Source organism: Pelophylax lessonae, assembly GCF_965119305.1.
Source record: "Pelophylax lessonae genome assembly, chromosome: 1".
Lineage (NCBI taxonomy): Eukaryota > Metazoa > Chordata > Amphibia > Anura > Ranidae > Pelophylax > Pelophylax lessonae.
Genome location: NC_138768.1, coordinates 330,414,922 through 330,432,798, shown reverse-complemented (window position 1 = coordinate 330,432,798; position 17,877 = coordinate 330,414,922). Strand labels below are relative to the sequence as shown.

At 41.8% G+C, this 17,877-nt stretch overlaps 1 protein-coding gene across 1 annotated transcript in view; it reads right to left on the bottom strand.

Annotated features, from left to right (window-relative positions):
• The window catches only part of LOC309565524 (myosin-7), a 73,562-nt gene that overhangs the window by 30,072 nt on the left and 25,613 nt on the right, over positions 1–17,877 (bottom strand). Inside the window, exons 11-18 of the mRNA XM_082270490.1 lie at positions 16,264–16,382; positions 16,020–16,169; positions 13,415–13,585; positions 11,341–11,650; positions 10,162–10,226; positions 7,733–7,820; positions 324–441; positions 95–218 (exon numbers count right to left, since the gene is read on the bottom strand). Coding sequence (XP_082126616.1) covers positions 95–218; positions 324–441; positions 7,733–7,820; positions 10,162–10,226; positions 11,341–11,650; positions 13,415–13,585; positions 16,020–16,169; positions 16,264–16,382 — 1,145 coding nt within the window. The remainder of the gene's footprint in view (positions 1–94; positions 219–323; positions 442–7,732; positions 7,821–10,161; positions 10,227–11,340; positions 11,651–13,414; positions 13,586–16,019; positions 16,170–16,263; positions 16,383–17,877) is intronic.

The following is a 17,877-nucleotide window of genomic DNA, read 5'->3' as shown; positions in this document are numbered from 1 at the left end:
GCATTTTTAGCTTATTGCTTAAAACTGTCAAAGATTTTCTGTTTGTTATGCATTTTTCTGACTCATCATAAGATCATAGGAGTACATGCATTACCTTGGTGTGTCCAAATTTATACTGAGTATGATCCATCTCCAATGAGGCCAGAAGCTTCTCTGCTCCTTTCCTGCTGTCTATAAACTGTCCCTCTGGGATAGCTGCAGGGTTCAATATTCGGTAGCTGGCAAACAAGGGAGCACAAAAAATATATAACAATGAAATCACTCTGTATAACTATTTTATTGTTGCATCCAACACATGGCATACATCTTTATCTCATGCCTACCGCTGCCTGAAGTCTCCATACAGGATACGATTGGGGAAACCCTTTCTGCAAATTCTGATGCCTTCCAGCACACCATTACAACGCAGCTGATGCATTACTAAACGGTTATCCATCATCCCTGTAGATAGTTAAATTTATAACTTATTAGGCTTGTATATATATCTATATATATATATATATATATATATATATATATATATATATATACTGTATTCATAACTTAGAACAGGGATTCATTTATATTAAAAAGACAATTTTTAATATATGATCATTAACAGCTGAGGCATAGATTTGCCAAACTTCAGCAAAAAAGGACAAATGTATAACATTTAACCGATGAATGGTAGAAGCTGCATAACCCATATGCAATGACATACATTTGACTTTATGTTTAATCTCTTTTTATTACATTTTTCTTTTAAAGGATTACAAAAGAATATAAAATCATAATAAGAAGACAGCATCCAAGGCATTCAGTAACAGAATAGAGGTATGTTAGAGCTCATATCCTTCAAGACTTTACCAGAATAAAAAAAAAAGTCACATACTTACTGATAAAGTATACATAAAGTATACATACAGTAATAGAACATACAAGAGAGATGAACGCATTGTCTAATCCAAAACTTGGTCATAACAATAGCAAACGTATCCATAGTAGAAAAACCTGACTAACAGGCACTTAGCAAAAGGTAGAATATACCCCCATTAATAGGACTGAAAGTATCAGTGAACAAATCACGATTCTTGCTAGAACAAACCAATAAAGGTAATAACTAGGGAATGGATGCACCGATACCCTTTTTTTTTTTATCAGCGAGTACGAGTACCAATACTTTCGGTCAAGTACTCACTGATACCGAGTACTGATACTTTGCGGTGCAATATGCCTCCATACAAAAAAAATTAGCTCAAATCACATTGCAAAGAATCACATGCGATTTGAACAGGAATGCAGTTACCCCACCACTCCTGTATGAAACCAGGCTTGTCATAGTGATTTCAACCTGGGTTCACACAGGAGGGGTGCGGGAAACCGTATGCGATTCGGACATGTATGGGCGCAAATTGCACCACAAAAAAATCAGTTTTGGGTATTAGGAGCATTTTCACGAGTCCGAGTACTCATGAAAATGCTTGGTATCGGCACCGGCATCAGTGCATCCCTAGTAATACTTATTGTGGAATGTTAACGAAGGAGAAATAAGAAAGAAAGAAAAAGGAGGGAAAGAGAGAGAGAGAAGAAGAAAAAAAAAAGGGCTGATGGTGGGGAAGAGGATTACAGCATGAGCAATCCCCAGGGCAGTCATCACGTCAAACTTTTGGGGAGATGAAAGGTTCAAAATTCGAAGAATAGCGGAAATAGGACCACACAGTCCACATGAGATTATAGAATTTAGTTTTATCCTTGTCCCAGGCAATAATGCATTCTATATGGTCAATGGTCACAAGCCCATTGAGGAAGAGAGGGAGGTTCCGGGTTTCGCCAATAACTGGCAATCACCAAGCATGCGGCCGTAAAAAAGTGCCTCAGTAGACTTTTTTTGACTTGTTTATTGGACCCTGATAACATAGATAACACTATGATTTGTGGCACATTTGGAAAAATTCCACCCTCTAGTGCTGTAGTATAGTACAGCTGTAGCATCTTCTTCCAAAAGGGGATGCTACGACGTGGACAAGTACCCCAAATGTAAGCCATGGAACTGGGGGCATGTAAACACCTCTAACAGGTATCAGGAATATGGATGGATGGATTGATTTTGTGCAGGATAACCAGGCAGCGGTACCATCTGGACAATAATTTAATTCCTGGGCATGTGATGATATAGAAGTCTTATAAGCTAGAGCTAGTATTTTGTCCCAATCCATTTAATCAACCATCACACCCAGTTCCTGTTTCTATTTTGATATAACGGGAGGAGGATTCGGGTAGGTTTCTTTCAGCAGAATTAGGTAGATAAAAGAGAGAAAGTGTTCTGGTCTAGTGGAGTGGGAAAACCCCCGGAAAGCAATGAATCAAAGTCTGTGCATGATCTAATCAGAAAGTCCATGGGATGCAAGGCTCCAAGATAGTCTGTATGTTGAGTAAGTTCAAGTCAGGCTCTTGTAGGAACGTAGCAAGACGTGAGTAAATGGGAAAGAGGAATAAGTTTTCCTCCTTGTTGGGTAAGATGCAGAGGAGGGTTGTCACGTTTTTTCCAGGACAGGAAATGTGAGCAGTTAAGCTTTGGAGGGAAGGGTGCGCTTTCGAGTTGTGGGGTCATAGGGCTAGGTCTAGAAAAGAGAAGACCTTTGCGCAGGTTAGTGTCCAATACCTGTAAAGTTGCCATGATATAGGTGGGTAAGAGGTCCTTAGAAGGTCGGTCAGTAAGGTCTAAGATAAGGAAATCACACTCCATTCCTCTCTGCAGTGAACAGAGTGCTGTACAGTAGGAAGTGTAACCTTACAAACCATCTCTTGGACAAGAAATGTGCTATTCTAACTATAAAGGGTACACAAATATAAGACTGATTGCATTATTATGTTTTTATTTTCTGCTCTGATCTCATTCTTTTTAACAGAGAAAGAGCAAATTGTCTTTATTGAAGGCATGATTTGTGATGTGTATATAGTGTTTGTACACACAACACACAACACACAACACACAAACAAAACTCTATTTAGTCACACACAAATCTTTGGTTGTTGTAAAGTGTATGTGTAGTCCCCAAACACACTAAAATCCATAATGGCAAAAACGCACTCCTTCTACACAAAGTGTGAATGGGGCCTTAGATGCAAGGGATCACTACGATGCTAGAATCATTGCAGTCTTAGGGATTGTTTAAATGAATGGTGTAAAAATGCAGCTCAACTACAGAGCTTTACTTCTCCCCTAGCAGGGGTGGGGGGGCGACTGCGTTATTCTGCTTAATAGCTGTGGTGACAACCATACCTCTTGTTGTGCTTAGTGGGCACTACTGCCTTCCAGACACAACCAATTCTGGCGAATGGAACCACACTGCAATTGCGCACAATGTGCATGTTTGCAGTGAAGTACTGCACCATTTAGGGGGTTAAAATAGGTGATGAGGAGGTAATACAACTCCTTCTCACCACCTGTCAAATGCTCTCTAAAAAAAAGTGATCCTAATGAAGATCTCTTTTTAGTGTGCAAAGCAGGTGTAAATGTGTAATTTCTGTCTTGCAGTGTGCCAAAGAATTTTGGCTTACTGAAAGACTACAAAGTAAGGGCTATGGGAGGTTATTAAATAAGGGCCGGTGCTAGACTATTCTGCGCCCTAGGCAAGACCAGTAATGTGCGCCCCCCCACAAAAAGAAAAAAAGAACAGTAGAAAATGATCTAATATTAGCACGCGCCATGCATTCCCCATATACCCCCTATACTCACAGCACACTCCATGCATTCCTCATACACCCCCTATACTCACAGCACACTCTATGCATTCCCCATATACCCCCTATACTCACAGCACACTCCATGCATTCCCCATATACCCCCCTATACTCACAGCACACTCCATGCATTCCCCATATATGCCCTATACTCACAGCACACTCTATGCATTCCTCATACACCCCCTATACTCACAGCACACTCTATGCATTCCCCATATACCCCCTATACTCACAGCACACTCCATGCATTCCCCATATACCTCCTATACTCACAGCACACTCCATGCATTCCCCATATACCCCCTATACTCACAGCACACTCCATGCATTCCCCATATACCCCCTATACTCACAGCACACTCCATGCATTCCCCATATACCCCCTATACTCACAGCACACTCCATGCGTTCCCCATATACCCCCTATACTCACAGCACACTCCAAGCATTCCCCATACACCCCCTATACTCACAACACACTCCATGCATTCCCCATACACCCCTATACTCACAACACACTCCATGCTTTCCCCATACACCCCCTATACTCACAACACACCCCATGCATTCTCCATACATCCTCTATACTCACAGCACACTCCATGCATTCTCCATACATCCTCTATACTCACAGCACACTCCATGCATTCTCCATACATCCTCTATACTCACAGCACACTCCATGCATTCCCCATACATCCTCTATACTCACAACACACTCCATGCATTCTCCATACATCCTCTATACTCACAGCACACTCCATGCATTCCCCATACATCCTCTATACTCACAACACACTCCATGCATTCCCCATACATCCTCAATACTCACAGCACACTCCATGCATTCCCCATACATCCTCTATACTCACAGCACACTCAATGCATTCTCCATACATCCTCTATAAGCACCCCTTATATGTATTCAGCAGTCCTCCGTTCTAAATTTTCCGAGGTGTCTCGATACCCCGCCTCATCCTCTGATATCTGGGTTGTAGTAGCATGTGACCCGCCTGACACAACCGCCCTTCTGCTCAGCAACTCACTCTCAAAGTTTTGGGAAGTTTTCTGGTGTTTGAATAAAGTTTTTGCCACACAAACCCTTGCATTCTGGGTAATTTAGTTCAGAGCTGTGCCAGCCGCCCATACACAGAGGAGGATGCGGGTCATGGAAAACTACATCTCCCAGACTGCAGTGCGCAGCCCCGTGTTCTGCATTAAGCAGGGATTGGTTGGGAGAGAAGTCAGTGTCTGTGTCGGTGTCGGGATGGAGTCTGATCCTCTGCTCCGGAGCTGGTGTGCAGAGCCAGACTTCAGCACCTCTGTGGAGGAAAACCACTGAGAGCAGACAAAATCCACTTCCTCTGGAGTGGGGAGCCGGGATAGCAATTGTGAGATCCTGCATAATGTAATCAGTATACCAGCAGCCATGGCTGCGCCCTAGGTGGCAGTGCGTTCTAGGCAGCTGCCTAGTTCGCCTAGTGGTAGCACCGGCCCTGGTTATTATTAGGAAGGTGTTTCCTACATATGTAAATTAGTCACCTCACAGAGAGCAGGGCTCTGGGAGGGCAGGATCTGAGGTGGGACTCTCCCTGTTCACATTGGTCAGCATATTTACCTGGGCAGGACTGAATTCTAATTGTGATCCATTCAATCCTGCCCAACAGCAGCACAGCTAGCTTTCAGAACAGGCTGTGTATGAAGGTGTATCCTATTTTGATTTCAAATAATGCTGTGATCTGGCGGGACTTGGGAGGTTTGGACTCTTCCTGTAGGTGTGACTGGGCATGATTGAATGCTAATTAGGATGCATTCCATCCCACCCACCATCAGATCTGTGAAGGAAGTTACATAATTTGCGGAGTCTCAAAGACTACAGAGGGGTGTGTTTTAGGCTAGAGATGCAGAAGGAAGTGGCTATGTAAGGGTCTCAGTGTACATCAGGCTATACAGACTGTCACATGGTACAAAGCCACAACTAAACGCAGAATATTAGAGGATCTGCAGAAAACTGATCATTCCATTAAGTTCTAGAGAAAGATAAGTTGGAGTTCAGCTTTAAAATTGATCACTATACCAAATTTTTCAAATTCCTTAACAATAGAAAGGAGGGAATGTGAGGATTCGGGACGTACAGTACAAGATCATCGGAGTAAAGTGACAATTTGTATTGGCATTGTCCAATGGAGATGCCCTGTAGGTCTGGGTTTTGGCCTAAAGCTTTTGCGAGATGTTCTAAAGCGAGTATGTATAGTAATGGAGAGAAGGGATACCTCTGATGCATGCCATTGTGGATCTAAATTACGTCTGAAAGAAGGCCATTGGATCAAATTCTTGTCCATCAGTTACTATAAAGCGCTAATATTTTAAGTAGGAGGTTTGGTCCAAGTCCCAATTGTTCGAGTGAGATTTTAAGAAAATTCCAACGAACGCGGTCAAATGCCTTTTCAGCATCAACAGAGATCATTCAGGCTGGTATGTGTGATTTTTGAGCGCATTCCATCAGCAGGAGTGTTTTAAGGGTGTTATCCTGTGCCTGCCTCCCTGCGTAAAACAAACCTGGTCGAGGTGAATGAGATCTGGAATCCATGGTGTGAGACTATTAGCTACAAGTTTGGAATTGATGCAGATATCAACCTTAGTGAGAGAAATAAGACGATACTTCCCGCACACTGTGGGGTCTTTGCCCAGTTTGGGTATCACGGAAATGTGTGCTTCAAGAGCTTGAGTTGCGAAGGGATAAATTTGACTTTAAATAGTCACTAGCTTAAGTTGAGATTACCATGACATGATTCTCTCCACTCAACCCAACTGTTTGGATCCATTTTGAGAATACTGGGCAGGATTTTATCCTCTGCAAGTTGTATATTGCTTTCTGGGACCCTAACTGACAGAATTCATCACCATTCTGAATGGCCATTACAGATTGACCTCACCTTTTGAATTATGCAGTTTTTAGGTTTTAGTGAATCTCTTTATAAAGAACTCACTCATGCAAGTGACAACAATAACATTGCTAAAATGCCATGAGAAGTAGTGAACACCTGCCATGGGTAGTCTTTCATTTTATTTAGAGGTGCTCTTTTGGCTTGCTTTATTCTTGGCAAAAAAACTGTTGATTATTTAAAAATAAATATTTATTACAACCATTATGCTTAAACAGGGTTTTTAAGTTTCCACTAAGTCCCATTATAAAAAACAAGTTAAATTTTACTTGTTGCCACATAGGAACTATAGAAACAATGCAGTGATTTGTTTTTGTGAATGTTCCAGAGTTAGGCTCCGTTCACATGTCAGCGTAGAGATCGCGGGCAGAATCACCGCGATTCTGCCCGCGATCTGGAAATCATTGCAAATCGCGGGACGCCTGTGCGTTGCCCGTGATTTGCAATAGCAAAAAAAAAAATCGCGGGACGCATGATGCCCCAAAGAAGCTCTTTGTTGGGCATCATGCGTCCCGCGATTTTTTTTGCGCGATGTTACCGCGATTCGGCAGACGGAAATCGCGGCAACATCGCAGAGCGTTTGGGGTGCTATTGCAAATCACGGGCAACGCACAGGCGTCCCGCGATTTGCAATGATTTCCGGATCGCGGGCAGAATCGCGGTGATCCTGCCCACGATTGCTACGCTGACATGTGAATGTAGCCTTAACTGTACACAGATGAAGACTGTAAACCATGGCATTATGAAAAATGTGAACTTTCCTAGTAATATCCAAAAAATGTTTCAATGCCTGTATATGTTGTTAGAATTAAATAGTTTAAAAATAACAGAAAAAAAAAATATTTAAAAACCTGTGTTAATGGCGGGGTTTAGTTGCAATAAAAAGCCCCATCTAATATATTATTCATTCAAAGCACATACACACATACTGTATACTAATATACACACAATGTTGTGTTTTCCTTTTTATGAAATATTTGCACACTTGTATTTTCATAAAAAATATCAAGTAGGAAGCCTTAAGATTCTCTTAGGATGTTTTTATATTTTCTCAATATTACCTGGAGACTTGGTTTCGTTGGGGATGATGCAACGAACAAAATGAGGATGCGTAGATCGAAGATTGGTCATTAGCTTGTTCAGATTTTCCTGGAATTGAGAGAGGTGTGAGATGTATAGAAAGATAGAATAGAAGAGCAAGGAAACAAGGCTGGAGTAAACTTTTAAACTCACCTTACCTCCTAAAGTGGCTCCAGACCCTTGGCGTAGGCATCTCCAGATTTTGTTGCACAGTTTCTTGGGATCCTCAGAACCTAACTCACCTCCTGCTATTACTTCCTGTCTTCCCATTAGCCACCAATTGTAATTCACTGCCTTGCTGGCCAACTAGCAAGTACCAGGGGTAGGGAGGGCATAGGCTAGAGCAGTGTTTCCCAACCTGTGTGCCGTGAAGAGTCCCCAGGTGTGCCGTGACAAAATGACCCAAATGTGCATTAATCCTAAAGAAATGTTTTCCTTGCAGTAATATTAGCAGACATCCCGTTCTACATTCTGATTGTGGCAGAAGGGACAGCTAAATTCCGCTCCGCTGCCACTTGCAAACCGGAAGCTGCGCCGGCCTCCCAACAGCGTCTATGCCAACCGATGACGTCATCGGTTGCTATGCTAGGATCGGCAAGTGCTTGCTGGGAGGTGAGAGCCACGGTCCCGGAAGCTGCTGCTGGCGCGCTTTTCAAGACAAGTTCCAGCAGAGAAGAAGAACAGGAGTGGCTTCAGTGGCTCTGTGAGTTAATTAATAATTATAACATCAGAATATTATAATGGATGGACTGTCACTATCTTAACTTTACCTGGTCTTGCTTTCACCATTTCACCAAGTAATATAAATACACATGGGCTTTAAATGCTGTATTATTGTTAATAGAAACTTCATTTTTTTTATGTTGTATTCCGCTTGCACATGTGCTTCTGTTTGCAACAACATTAAAAAAGAAGTGCAGTTTCCATTAACAATAATACAACATTTAAAACCTCCATAACTTATCTATGTATATTTATTTTACATAAAAAGAGTAAAAAAATTGGTAATTACATTTAAAAAAAAAAAAAGCAATCATCTGTATTATTGTTAATGTGAACTGCACGTCTTTTTTTTATGTTGTATTCCGCTTGCACATCTGCTTCAGTTTGGCCGCAGCGCAGGTGTAGCGCAGAATACCCGCTGTTTTCATGTGCGTTACCTGTGGCTTCTCGTAAACCTCTACTATGTCCTACATTTTTGGTTCATTTTCTGAAAGCACACCAAAAATGAGGGACATAATAGAAGTAGGAAACCACAGGAAACGCACATGAAAACTGCGGGTATCCTGCACTGCAGCCAAACAGAAGCAGATGTGCAAGCGGAATACAACATTAAAAAAGAAGTGCAGTTTCCATTAACAATAATACAGCTTTAAAACCCCCATATCTTATCTATGTATATTTATTTTACATAAAAAAGAGTAAAAAGTTGGTGATTACATTTAAAAGCAAAAAAAAAAAGCAATCATCTGTATTATTGTTAATGGAAACTGCATGTCTTTTTTTTATGTTGTATTCTGCTTGCACATCTGCTTCTGTTTGGCCGCAGCGCAGGTGTAGCGCAGAATACCCGCTGTTTTCATGTGCGTTACCTGTGGCTTCTCATAAATATAATTTTATCAACATTTTTGGTTGGTGTGCCTCGGGATTCTTCCAGATTGTAAAGGGTGCCTTGAAAAAACACTGGGCTAGAGCATGACTATACCAGCTCCAATTTTATTATACTTATTGGGGCACCCTGGATTTAGAGGATCCTAAGATCCTAATAGACCCCGGATGTCTCATAAAGAGAACCCATCACCTATATGTTATCACATAGGGGGCTATTAGTCATCAATGACAGGCCACATATTTTTCTATTTTCTATTTTTATTGAATTGACAAAGATGTGACTGAGACCTAAATGTAATGTAAAAGAAGTAAAACATGAAGAGATCAACACTAGACTACAGGTCTACAATATAGTTAAAATCCATTCATAAGTGGTTGCTGTTTTAAGACACAAAGGGTTTTTATTTACTCTGGAGCAGTTGCTCCAGAACTTAGTAAATGAGCAGAAGCTATGCTGACTTCCATCATCCAATCACGTGCAAGAAAAAATGCTGTATTTTTTATTTTCCATACCCGTAATTGGGTACTCTTTGCAAAGTGAAGCTTTACCTCATTTACTAAGCTCTGAAGCAACTGCACTTGCTGAGTGCAACTGCACTTTTCAAAGTGCACAGTCCATTTGCCTTTAGTAAATCAACCCCAAAGCTTTTTTATGACCATCTGGAGCTATAGAAAATTTAGCTGTAAATAGTAACTGAAAATGATCAGTTCTGACAATATGAATGCAGAGGACCCTGTATGATAAGTGCAGGCTATCAAGAAGCAATGAAAAGTCTAGGAAATCCTAATTACCCCTTACCCTGTGCAGAGCTGACACTGTCTGGAACGAGGAGCCTTTCTTCTTGCTGCCCTTACCCTTGGTATCTACATGGGGAAAATATCAAAGAAGCCCATCAGAAAACAGTAGCTGAGTATAAACAGAAAAGTTTCTGTGATATAATGCCATGTTGCTTGCTTTGCAGCAGTTTTACTATGCAGTATATTTCACTACTGTGTGTAGATATTTAACAGTCGGCACAAGGCAGATTTAGTGTACATGCATATTAAGGAAGCAAAATGCCTGAACAAACCCTGACAATAGAGATGAGCTCTTCCAAACTTATTTCTATCCAAACTTCCACTTTAAATCCAATCGACTACATTCCCTTCCCTGCAGCACACATAAAACAATAGGCCAGGATTCTGGTGATGTCAGCACACTTATATGAACACATGCCTCTTTTTAGCCATTAACATTGAATAAATATTGGCATGTGTCCATATAAGGGTCCTGACATCCCTACGATCCTGTCTCTTTGTTTAGGTGTGCTGTGGGACAGGGAGTGACCCCGTCTGCAGCTGATTGGACTAAAAAAGAGCGTAAAGTGACATTACGGATAGAGATGAGTTTGAAGGAAGCCCAGGTTCACCTCAACCTGACAACATAGAGCTCCCTTTACTGCAGCTCAAGCAAAGTTATGCTGTCTTTATTTATAGGGATGTTACACGATCATTGAATGAAGCGTACATGGGCACTGATGAACACACATTGGTGGACATGGATAGAATAAATACTATTGGCTGTTATTATGTATATACAATACACATTGGCCTGTAGACTTTGGTTAACAAAAGGGATAAATAGTTGGAAACTCATGCTGTTGGGTTTGTCTGCTTCCCAGCAAATATCTGGATGGAAACCAATGATACAAAAGATCAGGCCAGCCAGCCAGAACTGGTACCCATATCTGCTTATATGTCAGTAATTCAAGTTAACTACTAGACCTGCTCCAAACATTAGGAGCAGGAGACCATACAAGGGTTAGGTAATACATTGGCTGTTGATTAGATGTCTGCATGTGTGTCCAGACCAACGATTTCTAACTGAAATGATAGATGTCTGCATGTGTGTCCAGCCAACAATTTCTAACTGAAATGATCAATCAAGAAAAAATATGTGAATCAAAAGCTTAGAAATCACAGAGCACTTCCTGTGTACCTGAATCTACACTGGAATAGTTGGCAAACAGGTGTGCCAAGAGCTTGAGAGCTGACTTCTGGTACAATCCCACCACAGTTTCATTCAGGGGGTCCTTGTTCTTTACCAGCCAGCCAGTTATATTGTAGTCCACCGTACCAGCATAGTGCATCAGGGCAAAATGTGCCTCTGGCTTGCCCTTTATATTGCGTGGCTTTTGGAAGTTGTTCGATTTGCCCAGATGATTGTCATAAAGCTTGGCTTTAAAAGTTACATCAGTTGCCTTTGGAAACATACACTCCTCTTCAAGGATTGACATTATTCCCATAGGCTGTGGGAAAAGAATCACAGGATACTTTTATCATACACGGAAATAGAATTAAAGAAAGTGTACTTATTAACCACTTCCATACCGGGCCAATTCTGGCTTTCCTCTCCTACATGTAAAAATCATCATTTTTTTTTTTTGATAGAAAATTACTCAGAACCCCCAAATATTATTTATATATATATATATATTATTAGCAGAGACCCTAGGGAATAGACTGGTGGATGTTGCAATTTTTTACGTCACACAATATTTTTTTAAACACAATTTTTTTGGTAATAAAACACTTTTATAGATAAAAAACCAAAAAAAAAAACCACAATATTTACCCCAATTTGTTTGCATAATGTGAAAGATGATGTTACACTGAGTAAATAGATACCTAACATGTAACGCTTTAAAATGGCGCCATATTTTGGTACCTAAAATTTTCCATAGGCACACTTTAATTAGTTTAGAGTTACAGAGGAGGTCTAGCGCTAGAATGATTGCTTTTGCTCTAATGATTGCGGCGATAACTCACATGTGTGGTTTGAACGCCGTGTACATATGCGGGCGTGACCTACATATGCGTTCACTTCTGCGTGCGAGCACGAGGGGATGGAGGCGCTTTAAAAAAACTTTTAATGTTCACTTTATTTTTTTATTCTTACACTGTCCCTTTAATTTTTTTATCACTTTTATTCCACTTACAAGGAATGTAAACATCACTTATAATAGGAATAAGGCATCGCTGGTCCTCTTTACTGAGAGATCTGGGGTCTATAAGTCCCCAGATCTCTCTATTCTGGAGCCTGAGATAAAAAAACGAAATTGTTTACATCTGCCGGTGCCGGAAGTGACGCCATGACGTCACTTCTGGCCTCTGAGGGTCATAGAGAGGGCCGGGGACCATATGGTCCTTGTTCAGCTCTATGGTAAACTGCAGCTGCTCCTAGGGATTCATTCTCAAGTTCCCCAATGGCACGGGCGAGCCTGGAGAAGCACCGGAGTGCGGCAGGTGGGGGAGTCCCCTCCTGCCACCTGTAAAACCAATCAAGCGGCAAAAAAACAGCCACTATGATGGCTTTTGATCACTTTTATTCCACTTACAAGGAATGTAAATATCAATTATAACAGTAATAAGGCATGACCGGTCCTCTTTACTGAGAGATATGGGGTCTATAAGTCCCCAGAACTCTCTATTCTGGAAAGCCTGAGATTCATTCTCAGGTTCCCCAATGGCATGGGCAAGCCTGGAGAAGCACCGGAGTGCGGTGGGTGGGGAAGTCCCCTCCTGCCACCTGTAAAAGCAATCAAGTAGCAAAAAAACAGCCACTATGATGGCTTTTACTTTGCAGGGATCCACCTGCAGCAAAAAAATATCTGAATGATACCTGCAGCTGCACCCATCATTCAGATATCTCCACTTAAGGTCCAGGACGTCACATGACGTTCTACGGGTGGGAAGTGGTTAATAAGTCGGTAAATGTTCTTTTGCCATGCATTGAAGGGATTCCATTTTTGAACAATTATGCTATTAGGAACCGGAGCCGCAGCATCAACAGATGTTGAAGCCGTATTCATTTTAAATTAGGTGATTTAAAAAAGATGCTCTGTTGAGCACCTGTCTTCTCCAAGCCTTTAATCTCCAAACTAATTTATGAATACTAAATTCTGGGCACATTCAATGACAATTACTAGAGACAAAGTTTTGCAAAGTTCTTAGACATTTGTAAAGAGAATGTATCTTGTTTGGGGCACTTTGGATTGAATAATCACTCTTACCTTCTCTATGAGATCAATACAGGCCTGCAGATCCATACCAAAGTCAATGAACTCCCATTCAATTCCCTCTTTCTTGTATTCCTCCTGCTCCAACACGAACATGTGGTGGTTGAAGAACTGCTGCAACTTCTCATTAGTGAAGTTAATGCACAGCTGCTCAAAGCTGTTGTACTGGAAAAAGACATGTAAAATAAGAGAAAAGAAAAAATAAATGCAAATGTACTTTAAAGATCAATTCCTTTTGATCTCTGTGAGCTTAAACCTGTGTAGCAACCTTTGCACGGATAAGGCCAGAGTCTGCCAAAATATTGAAAGCATCACATGGGAGGGTTAGAAGTAGGGGTTAAGTTCTAGGTTAGCCTGGAAGACCACCTAAAGACCAACTCTACCCATTTTCTTTTTAATTTTTGTCAGAAAGTGAAGTTTTACAAATCTGTCAGTATTTTTTGCTGTCTGTGCTCCTCCTTCTCTATCCCGCGACCACTGCCTTTGGGATGGCAAGGACAAATCTCCAAAACAAAGACATGAAAAGTATAAAAGGTTTTAACTTGTTTGTTGTCATCAGCCTGTTAGACCCCCCCCTTACTTCCAGTCTTGGTGACCACGCAGGATTTAGGGAAGCGGGGGTGTTCTTCTTACTGGAGACACAGGGGTTGATTCACTAAGTACGCTGTTCACTTTTTAAGGGCATTTTCCCTTAGCGAATGAGGTGGAGCTCTGCTGACTTCCATCATCGAATCATGTGCAAGCAAAAATGCTGTTCTATATTTTCCTTGCATGTGATTGGATATTCTTTACAAAGTGAAATTTCATCGCATTCATTATGCTATGGGTAAAATGGCAAAGTGAACAGCCTATATGCTTTTAGTAAATCAACACCACAGACCACAATAACAATCAACTCTGTGCTGCTAGACCAGTAGCCAAAGCAACTTCTTCCCTGTACTCCAGCGGTCTAAGGTCCTGACAACATCAAGACCAATGCAAAGTCCATAGCCCTGCTATGGACATGATGATCCTTAGAGACAGTCCACCAATGAAGCGGGGGGGGGGGGGTTAATCTGCCGTAGGAATAGAGCAGGGGTCACCAATCTTTTTAACCAAAGGGCCAGTTTATTGTCCTTGAGACTTTGAGGGGGCCAGACTATGTATAGGAAGAGTAGAATATGCCCTGGCGTCAATGGGAGCAACAAATGTCCCCTCAATGGTATGCATGGGAGGAATATTGCCCCATTGTTGGTATCAGGGAAAGGAATAGTGTGCCATCATTGGTGTCAGTGGGAAGAATAGTGTCCCATCATTGGTGTCAGTGGGACAACACCACAGACCACAATAACAATCCACTCTGTGCTGCTAGACCAGTAGCCAAAGCATCTTTTCTCCTATGCTCCAGCGGTCTAAGGTACTGACAACATCAAGACCAATGCAGGGTTTATAGCCCTGCTATGGACATGATGATCCTTAGAGACAGTCCAATGATGAAGCGTAGGGATGGAGAGGGGTTAATCTGCCGTAGGAACAGAGCAGGGGTCACCAATCTTTTTAACCAAAGGGCCAGTTTATTATCCTTCAGACTTTGAGGGGGCCAGACTATGGCTAGTAAGAAGAGTAGAAAATGCCCTGGCGTCAATAGGAGTAACCAATGTCCCATCGTTGGTAAGCATGGGAGGAATATTGCCCCATTGTTGGTATCAGGGGAAGGAATAGAGTGCCATCATTGGTGTCAGTGGGAAGAATAGAGTGCCATCATCGCTGTCAGTGGGAAGAATAGTGTGCCATCATTGGTGTCAGTGGGAAGAATAGTGTGCCATCATTGGTGTCAGTGGGAAGAATAGAGTGCCATCATTGGTGTCAGTGGGAAGAATAGTGTGCCATCATTGGTGTCAGTGGGATGAATAGAGTGCCATCATTGGTGTCAGTGGGAAGGAATAGAGTGCCATCATTGGTGTCAGTGGGAAGAATAGTGTGCCATCATTGCTGTCAGTGGGAAGAATAGTGTGCCATCATTGGTGTCAGTGGGAAGAATAGAGTGCCATCATTGGTGTCAGTGGGAAGAATAGTGTCCCATCATTGGTGTCAGTGGGAAGAATAGTGTCTTGCCATTGTTGTCAGTAGGAGAAATAGTGCCCCATTGTTGATATCAGTGAAAGAAATGATGCCCTGTTGTTGGTGTCAGTGGAAGGAATCGTGCCACAAGGGCAGGCAAGCAAAGGGCAACATCCAGCCCCTGGGCTGTAGTTTGGAGACCCCTGGAATAGAGGATCAGGTAAGATAAAGTGCTTCTCCTCTCCCCTAGACTAAATGACAGTTAATCCTTGCAGTTCATGTGCAGTTCCAATGCAAGGGATAATTTTCCAATTTCAAGGAGCTGGGATTTAACTCATTTTCACATAAGCAGTTCTATTTTATTAATAGGTATCCTTCACAGCAGGCACCTACTCCACCCAGCCTGCAGCATTTACAAACATGATTTACACTACTCTGAATGTAACTTTCAATCTCCGACTCCGTCTTCACTCATCTCTATCTGTTATCTGTTATTCAATTGTTTTTGAATCAACCCTGTTTAGCACATAATACCTGCATCTGCTCCTCAGTAACTTACATCAAAGATCTCAAATCCTGCAATATCCAGCACTCCGATGAAGTATTGTCTGGGCTGCTTGGTCTCCAGGGTGGTGTTAATTTTTACTACCATCCACATGAACATTTTCTCGTAAACTGACTTAGCCAGGGCTCCTAGGGCATAGTACACCTAGAGGAAATGTTAATAATTTGATCATTTAGAAATGGTTTGTACTTCACTGTATCTTCATTTTATTTCTAAAATGATAAAAAGGCTTACTGACCTGTTGGACATTTTGTCCCTTGGTGACATACTCATTCCCGACCTTGACTCTGGGGTGACACAATCCTTTCAGGAGGTCAGCAGAATTCAGGCCCATGAGGTAGGCAGCTTTGTCAGCCTCTGGAAAAGGCGGTAAAGGTCATTGATATAGTTTCAAGAACACAAAAACTCCCACCATCTTGGGTTCCTGGTGGATGTAAGCCTTAGGCTGGCCAAACACTATAACATTTTCTTATTCAATTTTCTTTAGATTTACCTTCAACTATGTAGTGCAAGGGAATGCCTGATTGCATATACATTGAAAGTGTTTAAATTTGACCTCATATTATATGGTTTTGGTAAATCTAAAGGAAAATTGGATACGAAAATTGTATAATGTATGGCCAGCTTTAGGCTGGCCATACATTATACAATTTTTTTTACAATTTTCTGTACAGTTTTCTTTAGATTTACCTTTAACTATGTAGTAGAAAGGCCTGCCTGATATGAAATAATTGAAAGTGTTGTTTAGTTTTGACCTTATATTATATGGTTTTTGGTAAATCTAACAGAAAATTGTACAAGAAAATTGAACATGTATGGCCAGCCTTAAATTCAGCGAGGTGACTGAATGCAAGAGAATTCTAAACCCTCAAGTTGTATATTCCTCTAAATATGTGAAACAGTGCTTTTAATATGACAGCATTGCTCTAAAAAAGGGCATTTGAATTATCACAATTACTTGTATAAAGAAGAGTGAGCTGTTTGATTATATCTAGTTTACCTGAATTGCATGTTTCCAAATGGAATATAGAACAAGGGCAGAAAATCTATACCTATGTAGCACTGCCCCCTAGGAGACTGCTGAGAATTACACTTTCTGGATTCCCCTGGGTTACCCTTAGTAACTAATAGCAGATAATTAGCATTGAAAGTCCTTGGCTCAGTCATTAATCAATCCAGGGGATGTTGGTTGTTGTGTTTTTATTTGGAACTGCGATAGGAGAAGGGATGAGTGGGATGCTCCAACTATGAACTATGCATAATCTTGAGGACAACTAGCTGTAGTGTGCGGCATAGTCGCTGCTTCACCTTGTCACTGAAGTGAAGATAGATAATGTGTTCCTGCTTGAATTACTCTTCAGGGTTCTAACTTGGCACCCCCTTTCTCACTTGATGTGTGTGCTGACACCTGTCCACTGACTCTCCACTGGAGTGGTCCCCTTCCTGGGCAGACCCCCAGCAAGCTTCCCGGTACTCATGGACACTGTTTTTCCCAAGGTTACTCTGGTTCCAACTCCACCAGTCAGCTTTCCTGGACCTCCTGACTCAGCTCCACACTCCTGGCTCACAAGGCCGACCGCCTGTGACCACCATCCACAGCAGCAGAAGAGACAAATGTCACCCTCCTTCTGGGACCTGGCTTCCCGCTCAAAGATGCCCTGTCAAATGTGCCCTTGGCTTTTATAACATATCCCAGGATGCACCACTGTTTGTGCCAACCCACTGGGATAGTTACAAAAGCCTGTGTGTCACTGGCTGGGTTTGCTCCACTGTCCAACAGGCTCCCCTATTGGATACAGTGGGGACACTCCCTCAGCCCAGGTGAATTACATCCTGGACTCATGCAACAGGC